This window comes from Condylura cristata, unplaced genomic scaffold, assembly GCF_000260355.1.
Source record: "Condylura cristata isolate star-nosed mole 26May11 unplaced genomic scaffold, ConCri1.0 scaffold00028, whole genome shotgun sequence".
Lineage (NCBI taxonomy): Eukaryota > Metazoa > Chordata > Mammalia > Eulipotyphla > Talpidae > Condylura > Condylura cristata.
In genome coordinates, this window is record NW_004567129.1 from 13,859,909 (window position 1) to 13,884,888 (window position 24,980).

Consider the following 24,980-nt stretch of genomic DNA (forward strand, 5'->3'; position numbering starts at 1 on the left):
AATACTTCAGTTACGATCCCCTTGGCTAGGTCTTGGCTTCATAAACGGTTCTCTTTTTCTTTTTTGCTAATCGTTAGAACAATTTTAGGTACATAACAAAACTGAGCAGGAGAGATAGAGATTTCCCATATGCCCTCAACCCCACATCTGCCCCCCATTATCAGCATCCGGCACCCGAGTGGCACATTTGGTTAATGGGACATGTAATCATCCCAAGTCCACCGGCTATGTTCTACGGGTTTGGACAAATGTATGAGGACGTGCATCTACCATCATTGTGTCATAGAGAGATCATTTCTTTTAATGTCAGCTGTTCAAACTAACATTTTAGGAACTCCCTTCTTTTCATCATTTCTTAAAGAATAATAGGCAACACTCAGCTGCCCTTTCACTGGTCTTTCGAGAAACTACGCTGTTCTAAATTCAGCCCTGCTATGCCAGCAGGTCTCCTGACTGCCTGGGCTTGCGAGGCCCGACCGCCGGGAGACACGCAGGTGTTTCTCCAGCTGCGCTGCTGCTCTGCTCTGTGTTCCTTGCAGCCTGCTTTGCTCTGCTGTAAACGTCTCACAGATAGTGAGAAAAATGTACAACATTCAAAGCCTCTAGTTGTCACTTTGGCCAACATATATGAAAACATTCTGCAAATTATGGGGACAAAATGCTTTTTTAGTAGACTGTATTGAGGTTCATGATGAATTTGAATATAATTGGGCCAAAGGTAAGAAATAGCAAGCCATTTCATTATTACCACATTTTTCAGTTTTTGTTTTCTCTGGAAAATATATCCTTATTCTAAACCAAGTGGTGGAACATAGTCAAAGAGCATAAACAGACAACAACCAACATGACAGAAACTACTAGAGATGCCTTTTGCCCCTGCCCCAAGGTAAACTTAGGAATTTGCCTTTCCCAAGGCCTGGCAGGGACATCCTATATCATAGCCTATGTAAGATATGTTGCTCTTAGCAGTGAATTGTCTTGGCTTTTATTTGACGGAAAGGGTGGTAAGAATATTTAAGGGCCATTACCAGAAGGAGGTTTTCTTCCTCTGCTTTTCCTTGCTCCCTCTCTGCTCCCAGAAAGCCAGCTCTTTCATTTCTTTCTCTTATTGTATCTTAGTGGCTATTTCTCTCAATTTCCTACAGACTAGAAATATAAATTCCAGACATGTACTCAGTTAAACAAAATCCTACCACAATAAAATAGTTTAGCTGTCCTTGGAGTTTGTTATAATGGAATTTTACTTGTATTGAGCTGGCTGGGGAGAAAAATAAAATTGTTCAGAGGAGAAATGGAATATGGCGGCCAGAGAGAAGGCAGATGGCTATCTCTCCCTGCTCCATTTGGAATACACATCACTCATTTCTCTTCCTTTCTTTTGGGTCTGAGGATTACTTTCCTTTCTTGAGGTTTTCAGATTTTTTTTTTCTTCTTAAATTCCAGACAGAGATGGAGAGAATAAAAAAGGAGCTAATTATCTCTTGTTGGTTTAACAACTAATCCATATAATCCAGAAGCTTGCTTTGGGAATCATAACTCCCTATATCCGTGAAAGAGATCTATATCTTTTAGATTCCAAAGAAAATGGGGATGAACATGTTGCCAGGGGCAGAGATATGCGCAAGACACCAAGAGCACCCTGAGGCTGCTGTGCTCATGTCTTTATTTTAGAGTTTGGGCCTGGAGTGAGCCATGGCTCATTCCACTGCAGGAATTGGGCAAAACTCAATAAAGTGTTAGTAGCTTGAAAACAGGCAGGGGCCTTGCTATATTTCCACCGGAGTTGGTCCAGGTAAGGAGCGAGGGATGGGAACTCAATTGTCTTCTGAAAATCTCATGTAGAAAATGTGCTCAGGGCAAGGGGCCGATTCTAGCAATATGAAGAACCTGAGGGGACAGGGAAGAAAGGACAGTCTTGATTGGAGAAGAAATTCATGAGGTGATTCCTAGGGACTAGCCTCGAGGTCAGGCAGTCTAGTGGGGTGACTGCTTCCCTCTGGGGTAATGTGGGGTCTATAGGTGGCCAAAAACGGTAGGCATGGGCCCAGCCTGTGCTCTTATGCAGCTCCGGAACACATGAATTGCGGAAGAAGCCCATTTCTTCACACTCCCCATTCGTCTCCACGCTTCACAAAAAGGAGACTGGGTCAAGGGAAGAGATAAGCTGAGATTGGAGGCACTTGGATGCTGTCAAAGAATTTAGATCAGAACAAGCCTTCATTTCCTTCTCACTACAGCTGAGGAAATAGTTATTTCTGGTCCAGATTAGCTAAGCAAAAGAGCTGTTTTCTTCAATTTTCAATCCAGTGAACTCTGGAGAAATAAAATCGCACTATTTTTTGACCCCTGGGACTAAGCAAGATGCCATCTGAGCAAACTGCAAAAAGCAAAGGGTGGACATACCTGGACAGCGGGGTATCCCGATGATCTTGCGGACCTCCAGGGTATGGCTCACATCCTGGGTTGCCCCCCTCCAGTTCAAGGCACCACATCCTTTCCCCCTTGGTGGGGACTCCATTTTGCATGGGTGCAGGACTTTGGTGCACAGCCTCTGCTTCCCAGTTTTCAGCTTCTTCTCTTCTATCTCGTCCTTAAGCTTCTTGTTTTCTTGCTGCAGGTGGATCATGACATTGTGGAGGTGGCTGGGGAAGGACAGGGAAGGACAGGTGGTGCTGGGTTGGCTTCTGCTCCTCGGTTCCCTGGTTCCCCGCTGAAAAGGACGGATGAAAGCACCACGGGAGGCCGAGGCTGTCTGCTGCCCCTGGGTTGATGCTTTCACGTGGAAATGGAGGCCTGTGTGATCCCTGGAAGCAGTGTAGGCCTGGGGGCAAGAAGGGGCCCCAGCACCCACTATGTCAGCGCTGGGCCTGCTAAAAGGGAACAACTGAGTCTGATCTGCCTTCTGGGATTTGTCAAAAGATGCAGTTACACAAATGATGGAGACTTGATGTGAAGAGCCCCAGGAGGCTGGTGGGAAAGACTGAGCCACGTGTCCTGGGGTAAACACGGCCAGGCCTCAGGAGGACATTCACCCAGTCCTGAGGCCCAAGTTCTTCCACCTCCTTTTGAGAGCACAGAGAACCTGGCTCTGACGAGTAGCCAGCAAGGGCTGGTTACTTCTCCCTATCTCAGGATGAGGGCTGCCGTGCAGGTGAGGGTGAGAGAATTTAGCATACTCCTGGGAAGTCTTATTTCTCCAAACCAATTTTGTGGGCAGTGGGGAACAGTGGGCTCTGGAACCCCACTTTCCCAGCTGGAATTCTGGCTCTGCCACTTGCTACCATGAGACAAGTTACCTTGCCTCAATTCCTTTCTCTCCTCAGCCTTAAAACAGAGTAGTAACTGCAATGAACTCGTGAGATCTTATGCCAACTAAAATAAATGAAGGCACTTATTTTATTATTAAAACATTTAGAATGGTGCCTTGGATGTGCCAGTCATAAATATTAGTTGAGTTCTTGTTAAGAGATGATTTTCTTCCAAATAGGACCAAACTCAAGAATGACTTCTTGGTGAACAGAACCTCCTAGAACTTGGCACAATGCAAGAAAAAACCTGGAGTTCTGTGGTACCCTTAGATTCTGGTCTTTTCTCTTTCTTTCTTTCTTTCTTTTTTTTTTAGTAAAACCTTTGCATAAAATGTTTTTGTCCTTGTGACAACTGTCTCATCTAGGGGAAAGCCAGTTAAAAGTTCATCCTCAGCTTGTTCTCTGTGCTTATCTCCTATCCCCTTGCTCCCTGAAAACCCATGGTGTGGAAGGCACCCCAGGCACCCTTTCCTTGCTCCCTTTAGTCATCACCACACTCCACGTACTCTGGGCCCTGGGTCCCTATGGTCTGGCTCCCTCATGTCAGTATCCCGATGCCTCCAATCTCCCGTCCTGGCCCCTCAGCTCCGTGACCACCTAACTGCAACAATCGTGTTCTCTCCTTCTATGCAGCCCTCCCTTACTCCCAGAGAGCAAAGCTGAGGACAGAGCTCAGCCCTTGGGCAGGCTTCGGGGCAACCACTGTCTGGTCACTTTTGTCACAGGCCGCTCCCCTCCAGACACTCTTCCAAGTAGCCAAGGAAGCATGGTCATTTTTCAAGTTTCCTGACAGCGGGAAAGCACTGCCCCAGAGCCTGCCACTACACCCAAATCTCAGTTTTAGACATCCCTCACACCTTCACATCTGCTCCCAACCCTCCAACACCCCTCCCACACTGCACTGTGTGTGTGGCAGCTTTGACATAAGGGTGACCAAGGTCGCAGGGTGGTGGTGATTGAGCAACATGTAGAGGGAATCTAGGCCCCCAGATGACCGTGCGGGGCAGAGGAACTGCCTGCCTGGACAGTCCACCTTGCAGGACGTTCCTTCTGAGCTCCATTTCTTTCCCTCACTAGAGATGTCCTTGTTGCAGCAGCTTAGTTCTTCGCCTGACCACTACAGTGTGCCTTGCACTGCCTGTCTCCTTCTCTGTAGCTTTCTCCAGAGAGTCAGAAAGCGACAGTGGAAAGCCACAAAGAGATTATTCACCCCACAGAACCAAGGGGAGGGAACTAAGCCCAAAGAGGCAAAGTGATACGCCACCGCCACTCAGCGGCAGATCCAGGACTGGGGGGTCTTTCCCAAGCACCAGGCTTTTCCTGGAGCCCCCTATGCAGTGACAAAGCCATGGGGCCCTGAGGTCCCAACAGCAGCCAGGGTGGTGTGAGAGGACTTACTCCTTTTCCCCAGTCAGCTTGGCGATATATTTCACTTGTTCACGGAGCTTGTTTCCTAGTTTCTCGTTGGCGATCCTGTGATAGAATGCACAAGAGAAATGAGTCCCTCAGACCTCGGCATATGAGGGCATGCACTGGCTGAACAGGATTTGGGCAAGGCTTCTGCTGGGCCCTAGGAGCGTCACCCAGTCCCTGGAGTACCTGGCAATGAAGCGGTACCTCTATGTTCAATTCCTGCACAGTCACCATGCTCCCAGGTGAGTTCAGGGGATCCAGACAGTGAAGCCCGGCCCCACTGGGAAGGGAAATTGAAGCACCCCTTCTATCTTAGAACTGCTGCATCTCCATGCCAGGCTTTTGATCAGGTCTGAAGAATCCAGATTCTTCCATTTCATCCCCAAATTGTGGGTGTTGGGGGGGAGACTGGACCGCTTTCCCGGGAGCGCAGTGTGTGTGTGTGTGTGTGTGTAAGCATGTGTGCGTGTGTGTGTGTGTGTGCGCGCCTGTGACACAGAGGGAGAGAGGGAGAGGGGGAGCGGGAGAGGGAGAGGGGAGCTGTTCTCTGGCATGTGTGCAGCTCTTTAGTTCCATCCAGCTTGGGACACTGCCTTCTTTTTTCTTCCTTACTCACTTTTGCTCTTTTGCCCACTGCTCCATGTTGCACATAATCTGATCATTCTCCCGGTGCAGCCTACAGGTTTCTTTGGGCACAGGCCGCTGGGGCAGGCAACAGGACTTTGTTATGGGAGAAAATGAAACAGTAAGGGCTGGGGCACAGGCCTACCCTTTCCTGCTCCCACATAAGACCTCCTCTCGCTTCCTGGGAGATGGAAAGGGGCTGCCACCCACCCTGTACGGCCAGAGCTGGGCTTGCACAGCTCCATCTACAGCAGTGTAGGCTGCACCCTATGGAAGTGACATCTCGGAGCAGGCAGTGTTTAGACACAAAGCAGCCAAAGATTAAAGCAGTTTGTCCTAAAAAAGTCAATGCCCTTTCCCTGCTATTTGGAAGTAGGATATTTCTACTTGATATCTACAGGTTATCTGTTGGGTCTTGAAATGCCACTTCCATTGTTTTATATGAAGAAAATTTTGAGCATTCCCAGATCCCCAAAGTAACTTGCCAAACAGGAACATCCCACTTTTACGTGGCAGGGGAAACCTGTATGTTAAGCCAACATTTAAATAGCTGGAAGAAAAAATTGTCTTGAGGAAGGAATGCCTTTTTCCCTAATTTAGCAAAGGACCCGTGGTCACCCCAAGGCCTCCTGGCATGACTTTACTGCTCAGGGATCAGGGCTTGAGGATCTGTCTGAAGATCTCTGAGCAGCTACTTCTGCCGTAGCATGTGGGGCTACTGAAATCATCCCGGAGGACCCTGAGGACTGCCCTGTAGCTCCTCTAAGGCAGGGGCAGCAGGTGTACCTGACAGGGAGCTGGCACTCTCTTCTCTGGACAGGGGCCTCTGTTCTGCTCAATATCTCTATCAGCAAGGTGACAGCAAGGTGAGTGGGTCGATACAGCTTTTTTGAGCCTATAGCACTCAGGTCCTGCTTTGGACTGAATAGAGGGGAGCGGTGTCCTTTCCTTGCTCTCAAATACCCCCAGCACCACCAAATGCTGTCTGGCATCCAGGTGGCATGGGATGTGCTGGGAGGGCTGGGAGAATGTGGCCAGAAGAGGAGGAGTGCCCACCTCCTTGTCATCTGCCAGGAGGTTCTCTTTCAGGGTGGCCATTTCTTCCTGGAATGCCTTGAGCTGCTCCTCTTTAGCGGCCAGCATCTTGAGGTCATTCTGGTGCTGCTTCTGCCACTGCAACACTTGGTTGCTCATCTCCTCTAGCCTCTTGTCAAAGGCATGCACCTGCTCGGGAGCACAAAGTGAGGAGGGAGGACCCCAGCTTGCCCAACCAACTCCAGGGCACCTGAGACAGGGCTTGGGGTGTGCCATAGCAGGGATTTTTATTTTCAGTGGCCAGCAGAGGGCGCCCATGAACTGATCATTGCGGCCTCTGCGGAAGTTCTCGGAGCCAGGGGATGAAGAGGAGGGGGCAGATTAGTCAAAGGCAATGAATGGTTCAGTTCTCAGTGCCTGAAGTGGGTTTGGGAACCCCAAACAGGAAGGCAACCTGAGCCCCAGGCTGCTCCTTACCTCCATCTCACTCTCTTCGTGGAAGCCCTGCAGTTTTTTTAATTCCGTGTTCAGCTTTTTCATTCTGTCCTCATAAGCCATGATTTCATCTTCCAGAATGCTTCTTCTTCCTTGTGCCTGTAACAAGCTTCGGTGCAGGGTTTTTGTTTCTGAGTTTGCTTGATCCAGCTTTCAGTAAAGACAAATGGGGTGAGAGTGGTTATTAAAGTGCTGTGGGTCTCTCTTCTCTGTTGAGTCCAGAATAGGAAAGGGCTCCGGGCCCTCCCCATCCTTGGCTCTGGGTGGTACAGAGAGACACCTGTACCTCCCCAGAGAAGGGTAGGATTGACACTGCCTGGTTTTCTGCACACACCCTGCCTCCCACCCCAGTCTCCTTCCCATGTTTCTTCTTCCTAGTGGTTTGAACACACCAGTCAAGTGTGATCAGCACAGGGATGGTGCACGAAAAATTTCCTTGACAATACAGTTTTCAGGAAGACCTTGACCATGGGCCACTGATGGGCAGGAAGATTTGTTAGATTTGCTCCCATGTTTGCCCTCCCCCACGTCCCCACCACCCAAGCCTCACTAAGAGGAAACAAACTTCTGGAGAGACATCCCAGTCCATGCAAGGACTTGCTGATGGCCCTGGTGAGAGCCAGTCATGCAGGAAGTCAACTTTTGTGTGTCTCACACTACTCTGGTATTTCTTTGCCCTAAAACAGTCCAGGAGAGGAGAGGGGGTGGCCCACCTTATCAAGTGCTTGTGCCAGGTCATCTTGATAGATGGCTGATTTCCGGGATAACTCATCATAGATATCCTTACTGACTGTGTTCAGGAGATTTTGCTTCTCTCTCTGCACGGCCTTGTCCAGCTGGATCTGCAGATGGTCTAAGGACTCCTTCTGAAAGGTGATCTTTAAGGAAGGGGAACATCACAGTCAAGTTCATGGCCACAGATTCATTCTTTGTGCCTATAGCAAAGCAACTCCCTCTGAATCAACCTGCAGAGCAGACTGTGGTAATGGCCATGCCTTCACCTCACTGTTATATAAGGAAGAGCTGCCTCCAGGCTCTTCTGCAGCCCTCTCGCCAATCTCCCTCTTCTAGGTAGCATATTCCCCAAATACCACAATGTGCCAGGCCCATGAAATATTCCTTTCGCAGACCCTGCAGCCCTTGATAAGATCTGGAATCCAAATCCAGGACAGGAGACAAGATAAACTTCAGTTGTAACTTATGCCTCACTGTTGGTTCCTTAGTTTGAGAATTCACTAGACTTGATGCACCATAAAAACAGGACTCTGCTTTTGCACACTGTACCCACATCAACTATCATGCAGGGCATGGGACCTACTAGGTGCTTTGTTAATACTGTGTGATTATTTATTTATCCTTTTGGCTGAATGAGATATTGCATTGGGCAATGTTTGTAATCAGGGATGAATTTAACACACAGCTGAGGCAGAAGTGTGATTAAACACTGATGTCTGTGTATTAAACTTAGTAATGAGTATTCACAGTATAGCTAAGCGGAACTGAGAGTGAGAGTTAGAAGGTCTGGATTGAGGTCCTGGTTCCTTTTCTTAATTTGTCATTTTCTTAATTTTGCTGAGTCTCAGTTTTCGCTTTGTAAATTGAGGTGATTTCAGCTGTTTCATAGAGTTTTTGTGATGATAAAGCAAGATGATGTAAGAAGAAAATCATACAGCAGTGAATGATTTTCATGTGATCATGAACACATGGAATAATTAGCTGCCTTATCATATACTTTACCTAAGGACAGAGCTCTTCTTCTGACTCTGGAAGCAGGAGGGAGACCTTAGGAATTCATATGTCTGACTTCTGTTCTTTGGTATTCTAGTATACCTGCATTTTCCATGTGGCTGTACACACAGAAACATTCTTTTAGGCTTTCTTCAGTAACTGCTCAGTGTTTGAAATTTATTACTTTTTCAGATGGAAATTTTGATTATCTTTGGCCCTAGGAATTTGTGAGATGAGAAGTGTTAGACTGGACTTCAGAACGTGCGTTTACATGCACAGGGCGAAACTATTCCTCAAGATGGAACAATTTTGTCTTCTGGAAATAGAAGTGCACTTTTATGGGGACTTTTGAAAAATATGGAATGATGTGGGGTCTTTCTAGTGAACCATGGGAGTCACTGGAGAAACTATAATTCACCATAAGTTCTTGATAATTGGTGACTGACTTGAGAAATGTCACCACAGGCCTGTGACAGTAAAAAGAAGGGTAGTGGGAAAAAAATCACAATGATGGCAGAAGCTAAATGATAGCTTTGCCTTAAATTTCTTTAACATGAGTGGTTTAGCTTGGAGAAAGATACTAAATACCTGTAGACTGACATATGTAAATCACAGAATCAAAGAATTCTAACCAAAGGTCTCTTAAAAGACCTCCATGGTCAAAAGCGGTGACTTTGTAAGTGAGTTCCACTTAGTCATCCTTGATTGCTTGCTTCCTCTCACATTATTTCATCAGTTAGTCTAGTCGGTTCTACTGCCAAAAACACATTCTGAATTTGTTAACTGACATCACTTTGGCTTGGATGGCAGGAGCTTTCTAACTGGTTTCCTTATGTCTTTTTCTTAGTCAGAGTTGTATTTTGAAAACATAGATGAGTCATCTCTCTTACTCCTTTGAGGAAATCACACCACTACCCTTTCACTGCTTTTAGAATAAAACCCAACATTTCATAGCAGAGGCCACACTATCTGCCTCTGCTAACTTACTGACCTCACCCTTCACCAGTATCCCCTTCGATTGCCTCAGTCCAGTCATACTGGCCTTATTCTACTTCTTAGAATGTGCTAAGTGTGGTATTAAGAGTGATCTATGATACACAGTCAGGACTCATGGTAGGGGAGCAAGGGTATACCAAAACTAGGACCAATCATTCTTCTTCACCATGGGACAGATGACAATCATTTCAATGTTTCCTAGAAAAGAAAGATTTGATAAAATCCAACATCCATATTGATAGCGCTTTTAGTACCTGGGGAATTGAATCGAAGACACCTGATAAAGGACAACAACAGGAAGCCTACAGGGAGCATCAGCCCTGAGCATGGACTCCACTAGTGTACAAGCCAAGAAAGGGCGCTACTGGTGAATGCCACCTGTAGGCACTGTCCAGAGCAAAAAAAGCAAGAACAATGACAGAGGGATAAATTTACAGAGGTTTAGAAAATTGATGTTGCTAAATGACGTAACCATCCACCTAGAAATGTACTCAGTCCGTATGTTAGACCATCCCGTCACTTACTTGTTCCTTCTGTAAACGGAGGATCACGAGCTATCTATATATATCTACTTGGGAGTAGAGAGATGGAAGACATGCAAAGGACAGCTGAATTCAAACAGAGTTGCACATGTGTTAGATGCCATTTGCTACTTTTCTGTCATCTTTATTTGTGTGGTGCTGAGGACAATTTCCATTTTCAGAAATGTTCCATTGCAAACTGACCCCCCTCCCCTACCCGCCCATGGATTCGCTCAAACTTTGATCTAAAAACCTACATTGGAAGACTTGATGCCAAGTCCTAGACCGTCTGGGAATTCCACCAGATATGAAACAAGACCTTCCATGTGTGGAAGGAACAGTTTTATGGTGGAGGAGAGATGGGTGCTGATGTCAGGTCAAGGGTTATTGCAGGGTTCCAGTTTCCCACCACTTTGGGTCTTTTTTGGTTTACTCACCTCATTATTCAGCTCTTGGATGGCTTGCTGGGAGGTGTTGAGTTTACAGAGAGAGGATTCCAGTTGTGCACAACTTTGCCTTAATTGTCCTTGGAGACTCTCATTTTCCTCCTCACACTTTCTCAAATTCTCCTTTAACTGCTCTCCCATTAAAGAACAAAGCCCAGAAAGGTGTTACTTTGAGACTCCCGCAGAAGCGCACCCTCCTTCCCTAACTCACAGTTCTACTCTACCCTCAGACCTTCTCCTAGTCCCTCATCTTTCCCCCTTTCCCTCCTGTTCCTGCCAAGCACCCATAGTCTCTGTATCCCCCACACCCATCTGGATTCATGTCTGACCCTGGATTCAGCTTGCCAGTTTCTTTTCTCACCATCTTTTCTTTCTTTCTCTCTTCCTCTTGGAGTCTCTCAAACTCTTGTTCCAGTAACTTCTCCTTTTCTTTGTATTTTTTCAGCTGCTCCTGCTTCTCCTCCAGTGACTTTGTTATCTCCTGAAGTTCTTCTTTTAATTTGCTTATGTTGGAGGCTTGCTCCCTGTTCTGAGAAAACAAAGATGACACTGAAGACAGTCTTAGTCTGTATATATTTTTTTGGGAAAAAAAATCTCTAGATAACTGTACATAGGGAATGTAGAAATAAATAGACAAGCAAACAAGTCCTGGGTTACTTAGCATGCATAACAAAAAAGTTTCCTCTGATACTCAGCAACATTTTCTCATTGTTTGATTAAATACATCAACTTAATTTTATTTATAAATCCAGTTTCTAGGCATCAACTTCCTCTTTCCACATGCTCACCAAATCTTTCCACATAAAGGCTTCCTTGAATAAAGATTTTTAAAAAAGTCTCAGGACAGCACAAAAAAGAATAATTCAGAGATCAAAGCCTTTAAATTGACAAAGTTAATTTGGAATCCTGGGAGGATTCAAGCTTAGTCCTTGAAAATGCTTATGCTTGGTGATAGGAAGCTGAGTGGCTGGGTTAGCACGTTCACGTAAACTCTGGACAATTAGCTTGCAGTGGGTGAGTGGTGCCATCTTGCCATGCGAAGACCAACATATTTCATGTTACACAGAGCAAAAGCTTGAGCCAGTGGCATACTGGCCCTTCATACCTGGTGTTTCAGGTGTTTTATATGATCTAGCAGTTCATTCACTTTTGCTTCCTGCTCCGTCAATGCCTTTTGAAGCTGTTTCCTTTCCTTTTCCGAATTTTCAAGCTTCCTCAGCATCTCACTGTGTTCTGACAACAGCTCCTCTACTCGTTTCCTAGAACAAGATGGAGGACAGACTGTGAGCTGGCCACATGGGCTTGCTAGACTGTTCCTGGGCAGCTGCCCAGAGCAGTTCTAACAGACTCACAGGGTCAGGGCTGGTCTCTGAACCTGTGTACCTGTTGGCTGTGAGTTCTCTCTGCAGTTCCTGGATGGTGTCTGCCTTCTGCTTCTCCATGAAGAGGCAGTTTTGCAGTTTCCTCTGGGCATCTTCCAGGTTACCCTGTGCTATTTTGGCCTCTTCTTTATATTGGGCTGCTTGCTGTGCTGCAGAGGATAGGAGATGAGCCGGGGACAATCCCATGTGAGAAGGAAGTCCGTGTCACTAAGCTTTCCTAATGAAGGCTGGTTAGGAAGCTTGTGCCTCATTTTGTGACCTGTGTCAATTTTCAATATGTCGTCATCCCTCTCCACTTTACTATATCTCCTTAGAAGCACTGCTGAATGATCTATCTTCAACTACTCCCCAGTGTGCACTTTTTTAAAAAAGATGTATTTATTTATGCTTATAGAACTGGGGTTCAGGCGAGAGGTGCAGGAGTGGTGAGAGGATTCACCAGAGGTAGAGTGTGCAGCAGAATAGGCTGACTGATGAAGTACACTGCTGAGGGGAGTGGATGCAGTGGGTGAGTCAGGAGAGGTCTGCCACACCATGTGGGTCATCTCCCTGATAGGGATCGAACTTGACTGAAGTGGCTATAGCTGCAGGGAGCTTCATGGCACTGCGCTTTAACCGGTGGCAACATCAGGGAGGGTCCTGTGGACTCTTTCTTGACTAACCTTAAACAAATGGGTAGAAATTGCTGAGTGTCTCTATATGCCATGTTACTGGGGCAGATATTGATGCTCATGGAGTTCAGAGTGTAATGAGGGAGAGAGGAGCTGTCCTCCTGACACAGAGAAGGCTGTTATGGTAAACCTGCATCAGCATTATGGGGAAGAACAGGGTTTACAGAGGAGCAGAGGCTGAGCTGGGCTGGGCTTGGACAGTGGGGTGGAATGGTGGGAAGCAGAGCTGAGTAAGAGTGTAGATGACAGAGGGCTTGGGAAGACTTTGTAAAACTGTGAGTAGGGACTTGACAGAAAGTGCTTTAGGAAAACTGGAAAGGAAGAGAATGGAGAATGACTTCCTACAATATTGTTTTATCCCAAGTCCTTGCCTCCACTGGGTATACAGAGGAATATATCCCAGTCAGCTGGCTGTTGGAGTTCCTCTATGCCAAATACACCCCTACATGCTCTACTTTTCAACCATCATATTTACTTTAAACATCACTTCTCTACCCCCTTCCTCCGGTTTCCCAGCTCCTTTAAGAGAAAGACAAGTGGCTGCTCTAGCTGGAGTGCTATCACTAGGGAAGTAAATATGCACCCTGGAAGAAGGGAGGATTTTTTTTTTAAGCAGGGAAGAGAACAGGTTGAGTTTTGGGAATGTGGAGTTGGAGGGGAAGGTGGGTGGTCCAGTTGGTTAGTCTCCACAAACAAGCATGACCACGGTGTGAAGTCAGGCTGGGGCTCCAGGTTAGCAGTCATCTGCAGAGAATCGCAGCCTCTGGCAGGCGCAGTGCTTACCAAAGAGTGCTCTAGAGGAAGGGGAAGCAGGAGGAGAAGAGGACGGGGTGACAACTCTGATCACAGCAGGAGGCAAAAGAGGAAACAGTGACCTAGGTCTGTGGAAGAACAAGGACCTGCTGTGTCTCCAAAGGTGAGTGACAACTGTAGAGTTGTGGGGGCCAAAGCGTGCATGCATACACACACACACACACACACAAACACACACACACAGAGTTAAAGCAGGGTGAAGAAGGAAGTTGTGCTTTGGATCTTTCTTTTTTTTTCACTCCAAATTGATCTATCACTCACACAACATAAAATTTACCCTTTTAAAGTATACAGTTCAGTGGTTTCTGGCATACTCACAAAATTGTGCAGCCATCACTAATATCTAATTCCGGAACATTTTCATTACCCCCAAAGAAACCCCATATCCAAGGCAAGGCGTTATTGGTGACCTCTGAGAAAGCAGTTTCCGCAGAGGGCATGGACACAAGCCACAGTGCAAGCTGTGAGGGAGAAAAAATGTTGGAGGCAAGAGGAGGGAGAGGATTAAAAGCCAGGAAGAAAAAGGTGAGCTGTGCCATAAGAGTCCTTGAGAAGACGAAGAAGAGCGTGTGGCAAAGAAGTGAAGAACAAAGCCTTGTCCTCCCTGTGGGCAGGAAGGGACAGGGCCTTCACCTCAGGCTGCTGAGAAGATGGTGGGCATGGAGGTCAGCAGTCTGCTTTCCCCGGCTGAGCACCCACTGTGTGGTAGGGGCTTCAGAGGGCAGGAGAAATTGGGGGTCAGTGAAGGAGCTGGGGAGGGCAGGTGTACCTGCTGCAAGCTGGTAGGGTGAGATCTTGAGTAGGTTTCCAGGAAGGAGGGAAGGGGCATTTAGGAGGTTGTTCTGGGCCCTGGGACTTGCTGGGGTCTTACCAGCCAGTCTCTGTTGCTGTTGGGCTTCTTCTAGATAGTCTTTTAGCTTCTGGTTCTCAGCTCTCAGGGATACACACTCTGCCATTTTGCATTTATCTTGCTTTACTTCCTGGATGGCATTTTCGAGTTCTGCTGCCATTTGTTGCTTCTTCTCCAACTCCATCTCCTTTTTCATGAGATTGTTCTGAACCTGCGTCAGTTCCTTCTCTAGCTGGTGCAGCAACTCATCTTTCTCTTGGAGGAGCTAAGAAAAGCAGGTTAATGCTGATAAAGACCGAGCAGAGGCAGGACAAAGTCATCAAAGACTGTGCTGAGCCTTCTTCCAGCCATCACCTCCTCCTGGCCACCTTCACTCCCTGTCTCCCCTCAACTGTTCTTAACAGCAACCACAGAGGGCCTCTAAAAATGTAAGTCCTCTCGTGATGCCTCTTCTCAACCCCCCGACCCCACATACATACGCTATCTCACTTGAAAAAAGTCACAGGCCTTACAGCGACCTTCTTCCTGAAATTCATGCCTGGTCCTTGGCTGATTCCCCTCCTGACCAGCTTCATCTGGTCCCCCAGGAAGGCTCCAAGGAGACAGATGGAGCACCTTTGCAACTACTCTTCTCTCTGGATGAAATATTCTTCCTTAGGAATTTGGCTGAATGACTCCCTCACCTCATTCAAATCTCTGCCCAAGTATCAGCCTCCAGAGAGGCCTTCCCTCCACCCTATATAAAGCAGTTTGAAGCCTGAATTTTTTAGGAATTATTAGTCCTGACATATTATATGTTAACCCTGTTATTTGTTTGTTGTCTGTCTCTCCACACTAAAAAAGTAAACTTTGAGAGTAAGGCTGTGGTGAGTTTAATTACATTTATAGTGGCCGAGACAGTGCTTGGTGTACGGTAGGTGCTCAAACTACTTGTTGGATGAATAGGAAATAACTGGAAGCTGCTAATATACTTGCTTCTTGTTGCCATCTCCTCAAATACCTCCATTTTGACTGATGGATCTCCTTCATCCTTAAAAGAGGAGTTTGTAACAACAGCCAGCCAATCAGTTGGTTGGCTTCTACTAGCTCTTGTGAAAGTTTAAGATTGAATCTTCTGGAAGTTGGACTAGCATTGACTATAAATGCTGGCATTGGTTTCACAACCTTTTTGTTGTTGGTTCCATTCTTAGGCTTGATTTATGTTGGCCATTACAGCTCTTCTAGGATGTAATTCCATTAATATTCCCAAGCTGCCTGATTTGCATATGCACCGGCTACTTAGAATTGTAAAACGTGGAAATTCATTTGAAGTGCATAATAAGGCTACACATTATTGTATAGCATTTCTCTCTGCTCTCAAGCATAAACAAAAGTATCAGGGAAGTGCAAGAGTATCCAAAATTCCCTACCTTGCATGACTGGGGGAAGGACCTCCCTATAGTCAACACCTCTGTTAAGGTTCGTGGACATGCACATTTTATTAATCTATTATATGCACTGAAAAATACCATGGAAATGCCTAGAATCACTCTGGGCTCTAAAATTCCAGTCTCTGATGCTCAAATTCACTCCCCCAGCAACCACAGAACAACTGTGGCCAAAGTGTGGCCTCACAGCTGCCCTGCTGGTGGCTCCCACCAGAGCTTCTCACCTTACCTTGTCCTTCTTCAAGCCAAGCTTCTGGGTCTCTGTGAACTGTATCTGTAGCTCCTGCAGCCGCCGCTGCATAAAGGTGAGCTCCCTGTCCTTCCTCTCCACGTGGGCGGAGGCCTCTTCCCGGAGTCCATGCAGGTCTAGCTCCAGTTTCATCATGTCTACAGAGTGAAGGGACAGAGGGCTTCCTGTTTAGAAGAGGGCTCCCGGGCTTCCTTCTGGCTCCCTCCGCCACTGCCACCCGCTGTGGCTTACCCTTCATGATGTTTTTCTTCTGTTCCGACACAGCTTCTAGCTCCATGCGCAGGTCCTTCACAAGGTTCTGGTACTCCTCCACGTGCAGGCACTGGCTGTCTTTCTGCTCCTGCAAGTGCTTCAGTATCTGGGCAGGGCAGGATGAGGACATGGAGGAAGAATGCTTTCTAGGATGCCGAGGCAGACTAGGCAGAGCCATAGAGACAGAAGCTTAGGATGGTGGTTGACAGGGGCTGGGGAGGGAAGGTGGAGAGGAAGGACTCTTGGAGACATGGAGGCTTCTTTTTGGAGTGATGAAAATGTTCTGGTGATGACTGCCCACATTTTGTGACTATACTAACTGTACACTTTAGAAGGTGACTTTTTTAGTATATCGATTAAAAAAATTTTAAAAAGGTAGACTTTTCGCTCAAAATGTGCATAAAAGTCACTACTCCTTGCTACAACTGATGGTTATTTATGGAACACCTACAGAGTACGTGACACTGTCCTCATTGTGGAAAACTTTAAAAGTTGCTAAGTGCTATATGGAAGAACAGCAAAAGGGGAATGGCGGTCTATGGGGCAGGGTAGAGTGTGCAACTTTAAATAGGATGTTGGGGTTGGGCACACTGAGAAGGTGGCCTGTGAGCAGGGACTTGCTGCAGGGGAGAGCACGAGCCATGTTGCAGGTATCTGAGGGAAGGGCTTGGCAGACAGGAGGCCTAGCCAGGATGAGAGCACAGAGAAGACCATGTGGCTAGAGTGGAGCAGTGATGGGTAGAAGAGGAGGAGATGGAGCAAAGGGGGGGGGGGAATCACATCATGTGGGGATTTAGTCTCACGAATAACTTTAGCTTCTACCCAGAAGAGGGGGGGATTGGCTGCAATCGAGAGAAGGAGCTGTAGTTAGTTATCTGGGCATCAGAGGATGGAAGGGAAAGATATTTAGTGACTTGTGGGTTGACAGTGAGGGAGAGATGCAGCCTGAAGCTGCACAGCTGGAGAAATGCAGACGTCACCACATGAGCTGAGTGTGGACACACTGGGTGCTGGGTTATGACTTCACACTCTGCTAGTAGAGCCAGAGAGGACTGTTGGGGTGAACTCTGATGTTACAGTGCATTCCTACTGGAATACTGAGGTCACATGACTGCTTTGGACAGCATGTAGAAAGTGGTGGAGGCAGATATATTCTGGCTTTTTAAAAAAATATTTATTTGTGCATATAAGAACTGGGGTAAAGACTAGAGGTGCAGAGGGTGAGAGGATTCACCAGAGACAGAGTGGGGAGCAGAACTGGCAGACTGACTGAAATATACTGCTGAGGGGAGCAGTGGGCAGGACAGGAGAGGTCTGCCACACCATGTGGGTCACCTCCCTGGCTGGGGATCAAACTCAGACTGCAGTGGCTGCGGATAGCTTTATAGTGCTGTGCTTTAACCTGTTGCACCACTAGGGAGGGCCTTGTATTCTGTTTTTTTTTTTTTTGAGAATTCTATCACTTTAAAATGTGGATTAGTTTAGAGAGAACTACTTAGATATATACTTTTAATTTCACATGATGAAAATGTTGGAGATTTGTTGTATGACAGTGTAAATAACTTTAACATGAGTGAACCATACTTAACCACTAGAAATGGTTAAGGTGGTAAAGTTAATACTATGAAATTTTTACCACCATTAAAAAAAAAATGGGAGAAATAAAGACATTTTTCAGACCAAAAAATAAAAAAATAAAAAAGCGTGACAAGATGTTGTAGGTCAAGATATGAATAATTTGGAAGTGATCTCTAAAATACACATGGGCAGTTGTCCAAGGAGGACCTCCAAACATTCTGCCTTTGAATGTTCTAGAAAGAGATGAGCACCACTCCACTAAGAGATGGCTTGCAAAATTTGTGTGCTGTTTTCTCTGCCTGCCACTCCGTTGGCCTTATTTCAACACCAGCAGGCAGACCCTCACTTGCCCACAGCATCATCTCATGTGACTGTGTCTTGTCCCTCAAGTAGCTACTTGTTTTCATGACTTAAATGCTTACTCATTATTAGAATCAACTTTTGAGATAAATTTGACTTTTGAAAACACCAGGTTTTCAATATAGGGGGTGAATTTAAATTAATAATCTTCACTACATTTGCTACTTCTTAGTTCCAGCCAGAAACTAAAGTCTGGTTGGTCCTATTCAATCTGGTAAGCCAACAAGAGACTGTCTTATTTGGGTGTACTGCTGCAAGTGGCTTAAGAGAAGTGCAATTCTCAGATTCAGTTGCCAAATATAACGCTACCAGACAACCCTGATGGAACCTGGTGTGTGCTTGTGGGGCCAAAAGGGCACAAAAATATAAAACAGAACATAAAATATGAAAATGAAAAATAAGCAAGAATAAGAATAAGAAACATAGAATGACATTCAACATGCTTCAACCTCATTAGACACAAATGAGCAAAAGTTCTCCCACCTTTTTGATGTCTTCACAATCTTCTGAGGAGCTGGGAGGATGTCTATGGGTAGCTGTATAGGAAGCAAAGTCTGCCTGTAATTTTATCAAAGCCTCTTCACGCTCCAGAACCTGCAATCAAGTATAGGTTGGTTATACTGACCAGTCAATCCATGGTGTCTATGCTACTGAGGCACTGGCAGTGGTTTTTTTAGATTTCACCAGTGGCCACATTTTGGACTCCCTCTTGAACTTCTACATGGTCCAATTTTTGAGACAGAAGATGGTTCTTTGGAGACTGTGATGAAATGCTGTACCTAACTTATCAGAGTTCAATTATTCGAAGTTCAAGAACTAAAGGTAGTTTCTTATAGATAGGGTGAATGTATGTGAACTTTCTCTAAAAATCTAAAAAAAAAAAAATGAAGTTTTTCTTCTTATTTATTGGAAATAATTACAATAAAACCCAATTATTGAAATTAAGGTGTAAAAATTTCATCTTCATTTATTCTCCCCAGTTTGACTTGCATTAAGTGGAAGAGGCATTAATGGTAATTTCCAGTGAATACTTCTATATTATGATCAAAGGTTTCCAAAAACAAAGAAATTGAACTATACTTAAGGATTCTGTAACTTATTTTGAACAACAATATATTACAAACATCGTTCCATGCAGCCTTTCAGATATGCTTAATTATTTTTCTTGGCTGCATATCATTCCACCACAAGAATTGCTCTTTAACCATTTTTCTCAATCTTTTTAGTTTTTCTATGGATGGGCATGGAGGTTGTGTGATTTTAAGACTCCTTAGAATTTTGTATTTTGTGAGGGTTGGGCGATGTGCATATGAACAGAAGGTGAGGGCAGTATAAACAATGTGGTTTAATTACATTTAAGACAGACTTAATGCATTTAGGACCATTCTATTGACAGACTGCATACATGTTGTTGGTCCTAAGAAGATATACCATAGAGCCTTGGTGTGTAGAAGGCTTTATCATGTAGAAGGTTTGTCCAATTATACTCTGACGCTTGAACAACTATAGAAGTCCTCAGTGACCCATTACTTAGAAAGTATGCCCTTAGTAAGTGACACATGACATTTGAGAATTTCTGGTGAAAGAGAATGACTTAGATAACTCCCCCATCCTCTTTCTTTCCTTGTGGCTTTATTTTGGTTCTCTCTGAGAAATGTTCTAAAAGGCATTTACCAAAGAGTTACTGCAGGCTAGTTTATTTCGAAGTTCCTGGATTAGATCATCCTGTTCAGAGACCTTTTGCCAGACTTCTGACAGTCGTTTCAGAGTCTCCTGATGTTCTTGAATCATGCAGGAAGAAGTGTATATACGCACTTTTGAATGATCCCCTTTGTTCTCAGGCTCCTGGAATATATAAAAATAAGCGATTGGCTTTGTTCAAAATTTTCAGGTTTAACTTGAGAATGCCATGAGTATGGACAATTTTTACACTTATTTTCTAAAAGTTTATGTTAATATATGTGAACCATGGCTCTCTTAAAAAAAATGAACAAAAACAAGTGCATACACATGGAAAAAAGCTTGATCTTTTCATGAGAGAATCCACTGATTCAGTCAGTATTCCTCCAACTTGACCTGACAGTTCCTGTTATCAGGCTTTTTGAAATACCTTCCAGACATGTTTATGCAAATGTATATAAGATTTTACTTTTTCTCCTATACAAATGAAAGTCTTCTACACACTTTTCTAAATATTGTATTTTCATTTGAGAATTTTTAAGGGTATTTTCCATATTGTTAGTTGTGCATCAATCTTTTCTTTTAAAGTCAACTTCAAAATGCACAGGTACTACATATACTCTCTCTCTATACATATATATGTATAGATTCTAAATATTGTAACATTATAACTAAAACATTAACCTTCTTTTTGCCTAATTCCCCATACTCCATGATTTCCCAGAGAAGACAATTTATGCATAACTTTCTAGAACTTTATCTATATATTTATATCCACATAAATGAATACATAGACTACAAGTGATGTGTTGCCTTTTTAAAAACATAAATGTCAATGTGAATTTAAATTTTACTAAGAAAAGATCTATAAAATAGAAAAGTAATCAACAAATATTTGAAAGTAAAGAACAGAGAAGGAGGACCCACTCTAAAAGAAGCTCTCCAAACCTATTTTCAATTAAAGTCACTATAAAAGTCTGACTCTGTGGCAGGTACTGGCAAGTACAAATGGGTCTTGATACATACAGGTTCTGCATCAATCACAAGTTGAAAATACCCACTATTTGGTTAGATCTACGATGGCAGTGTGTGTACTGACCACATACAGATTTTATTTTCCAATATTGTTCTCTAAACAATATAGCATGACACAACTATTTACATTTAAGCATTTAAGTTGCATTAGGTATTATAAGTAGCAGAGAGATGATTTAAAGTAAATGGGTGGCTGTGCAAAGGTTATATGCAAAGATTGTGCCAGTTTATACAAAGGACTTGACCCAATGAGGGCCTGGAATGACTTTAGTACAGAGACCAAAGGATAACTATAGGTCCAAAACACAAAGGGTCCAAAGAGGGCCAGTTGGACAGATGAATCAGTATCAGGATATACTGAGCTGGTGCTTCAAATCAGTGGGGAGATGATGGGATGTTCATTAAGTGAAGCTGGACAACTGAGATTAGTTTGATAAACATAACATTATAGCCTTATCTCCCATGTATGTGTGTGTGTGTCCCAGACAGGCAAAAAAAAAAAAACAAAAACAAAAACATAAAATATAAAATTGTTAAGAGTTCTAAAATAAATGTAAGACAAGCTTTTGTAACTCTGGGGATAGAGAAGTCCTTCCTAAGCAAGACATAAAACCTCAAATCTATAAAGAAGGACCGAGAGTTTCAACTTCACAAAAATGAAAAAGTTCTGTATGGTAGAAAAACACCATTAATAAAGTCGAGTGAAAAGTTACAAACTGGAAGAGAACATTTGAACATACGTAATGAAGCATTATTACCTGCAATATATTAAGAAGGTCCTATAAGTCATTATGAAAAAGACTAATAACCCAGTAAAAATAGGTTATGAATTTAAACAGGTAATTTGTAAAACAGAAGTCCACATGACCAATACACTTAAGAACAGCACTCAATACTTCATTAGTGGGGCAGTCACTGGGATCCCACCGTGGGATCTCAGATTCCTATCAGCACTGAAGGGCTTCCTCTCCAGTTTCAGGGAGAGCTACTGTTTTGTCCTAAGACAGCTTAGCTGTCACTCTCTTCTGGGGATTGCTGGGACTGACGAAAACTGCCTCTCCCTAGGGACAGCTCACATCTGATAACTGATCGATGTGGAGGTATAAAGGTCAGTTGCCTTCCTCCTAATTTAGGACTGCTCTGAATGTCCGTCCAGTTCCAGAGCCCCTCATAGGGCTGGCTGAGGCCTTTGTTGGACTGCATCACCGCTTAACTTCTCCCTTAGCCCAAATTTGCTTCCTTCCTCTTCCTTTTACAGGTCTTTATACCAAAATCTCTTCTTAACATGTACTGCGTGGTGATCCATCTCAGAGTCTGCTTTCTGGAGAGCCCAGTCCACGAGTATTGGAAATTTAGAATATTAATATTCTCTCTCTCTATTCTGTCTATATAAAATGTTAGAATATTAAATGAAATAAAATTGTAATGAGAAAGCCTTTTTATTTCTCATTCATCAGTTTAGTACAACTTAAAAAGACTGAAATACTGTATGTGGGGAATAAACTCAGTTTTGCTGGTAAAAATGTAAACAGCTAGGACCTTCTTGGTGTGCAATTTAGAAGCATCTTTAAACATTTAAAAGAAGCCTTTCCTTTGACTTCAAAATCCCATTTCAGGAAATTGCTCCATAGAAATAAGGAGGCTTTTTACATCTTATTTAAAATAGACAAACAGGTCAGCAGATGATACAGTCATACCACAGAATACAAGGTAGTAACTGAAAGAAAAGGTCAAGGCAGACATTTAAAAAGCAAGTTGTAGAATCACATTTATAAAATGGCCCATTTATGTAAAAAGAAAACCCTAACTATATAGCAAAAGGCTGGGGGAATTTCTAGCACATGATTTGAGTGGGTGCCTAAGAGGAGGAAAGTAGGTCGGAGACCAAAGGCAGACTTTCACTTTTAACCTCAGTTCATCCTGAAGAACCTATATCACTGTATTACTTGTATAATTATAAAAAGTAATGAAAACAGGCACAAATCTGGGCATTTCTGGCTCTTCTTTGCCATGCTTTATGACTTTCTTCTCCTGTTTGGCTCTGAAGTTAGGGTTTGCATGAGTCCTGTCACCTAGAAGAGCCTTTGTGGGCCACTATGGGAACATGAGATATTTGAGAGCCCAGTTGGTAATTTGCTTTCTGTCTTATTTGAAGCGATGGCTCTTTGTATTAATTAAGGACATCAAAATTGTTAAGGAACACTCTGAGGATACCTGACGGTTAGACATTCAAAAGTTGAGGGCTAGAAAATTCAAGGTCAGGAATGCCATCTGGTTGGAGTTTTGAATTTCTGTCGGAAGAGGCAGGACGGTTCCAGGGGACTTTGGGAGCATGTCAACTTGCTGGATATCCTGGTCTAACGGTCTGGTTTAAATCCTACCTGGCTGACGATCCCGCTGAGTTCCCCTTCCAACATCTTTACTTGGCACTCCAATAGCTCGATGTTGCTCAGGGATGTCTGGTATTTATCCCTGTAGAGATTTAAACTCCTTTCTAGCGAGACAATCTTGTTCCCTGCCAAGGCAAGCTGCTCCTGGGCTAGATGGAGCTTCTCCCCCGTGTTCTCATGATTCCCCATTTCCTCTTCATAGAGAATCACCTATGGAGTAGGAATGAAACACATTCAACCTCTAGAAACATCTAATGAGAGATTGGCTATAAAATTCCATCTAGAGCAGTCTTATGTCTTCCCTTGAAATCTATATGCACAGAATGGGCTCAGCACAGTCTAAAAGCTGCAAAAATATATTAGAATGCTAATGATTAGAAACCAAAAAATAACTTTTACTTAGGTGGAAGGTACTTTTTAAAGGCAGGAATCATACCTATGTTCCCTTCTACCTGGCATGTAGTAAGCACACAATAAAGACTTGTTAGTTGATTAATAGGAATGAATTTATATAACCCCATTTTTTAAGGGCATGAAATGCCAGTGTTCTTTCTTTTCTAGGTATTCTCTAGAGGTCTAATTTAGAAAATGGAGAGCCCCTCACGCGCACAGGTCCATGTCAGTAAAGGCCCCAAGAGACAGTGGGAGCATGACCTGAAATTCTTCTGGGATTTGCATGGTCCTTACTTAGATTCCCTTTCTCCCTTATCAATTAATTAGTCAACCAACTGACAGATATTTATTGATTGCTCATGAGCAATGTCTTGGGTGGTGAAGGGTATATAAAACATAGGCTCTTCCCTCAATGAGTTTCAAAGTCTTACAATTTGGGTGTGGTGTGATTTAAAATTAGCAAATAACTGTATAGTGGCACATACTAAACTAGCCTTGAATTCTAAGTAATGAGGAATTAAGAGCAGAAGGGCCATCAAATCTTGTAGCATAGAATTCATACAGGACATATCTTATTGGGAGGGAGGGTCAAAGCTAATTATACTTGCTGCCTGTCATGTGAGCCTCCTTGTAGGAAGGACTCATCTAGTTTGAGGTGTTTATTAAGTAAGGAGAAGAGTTAAAGAACATTTTATATTCAGACATTTGTAACTCAGGTGTCAGTGACCCCTCCATAGCTCCTTGGCAATCATCACTTCTTTGCAAGCTAAACTCACACTAGCAGCAAGCACCTTCAGCTTTTGTTCTTAGGACTGCTTTGACTTCAGGAGGCCACACAAGCAAAGGAGCAAAACAGGGCAGGTTACATGTCTTAACCAAAAGCTGGGGTGGATTGGCTGGGATCACTTTCAGAGGTCTCAAAGGGACTAAATCCCAATTGCCCACAGTAGTGATCTTTTTTTTTTTTTTTTTTTAGTAATTTACATATCTATTTACATTATAGTTCATTTTAAAATAATGTTTACTTCTCTCCTCCCCCACTTCACCTGCCCATCATCACCATAGTCCCCCACATTCCTCCCTCTCTTTCCCCCTTCCTTGCAGGATATCTCTGGTTTAAAATTGGCGGTTTTTGTTTTGTATTGTAATAACAATGCACTTTCCCCCCCCTATGTCTTATTTGGTTCTCTTACATTCCTCCTATAAGTGAAATTATTTGATATTTTTCTTTTTCCTTATGACTTATTTCACTGAGCATGATCCTTTCTAGATCCATCCATGTTGCTGCAAATGGCATGAACTTATCTTTTTTGATTGCGGAGTAGTATTCCAT

The 24,980-nt window shown here is 44.0% G+C and overlaps 1 protein-coding gene across 1 annotated transcript; it reads right to left on the bottom strand.

Moving 5' to 3' along the window:
• Positions 1-1,653: 1,653 nt before the first annotated feature.
• Positions 1,654-23,464, bottom strand: PMFBP1 (polyamine modulated factor 1 binding protein 1). The gene is made up of 17 exons (XM_012730585.1): positions 23,246-23,464; positions 19,824-19,994; positions 18,633-18,743; positions 16,191-16,317; positions 15,939-16,096; positions 14,304-14,547; positions 11,950-12,097; positions 11,672-11,825; positions 10,928-11,095; positions 10,558-10,695; positions 7,589-7,753; positions 6,858-7,025; positions 6,402-6,569; positions 5,338-5,441; positions 4,707-4,781; positions 2,404-2,642; positions 1,654-1,887 (listed from the first exon to the last, which is right to left on the bottom strand). Exons 1-17 carry the CDS (start codon positions 23,441-23,443, stop codon positions 1,871-1,873), a joined length of 2,553 nt encoding a protein of 850 aa, XP_012586039.1. The 5' UTR covers positions 23,444-23,464; the 3' UTR covers positions 1,654-1,870.
• Positions 23,465-24,980: the final 1,516 nt, after the last annotated feature.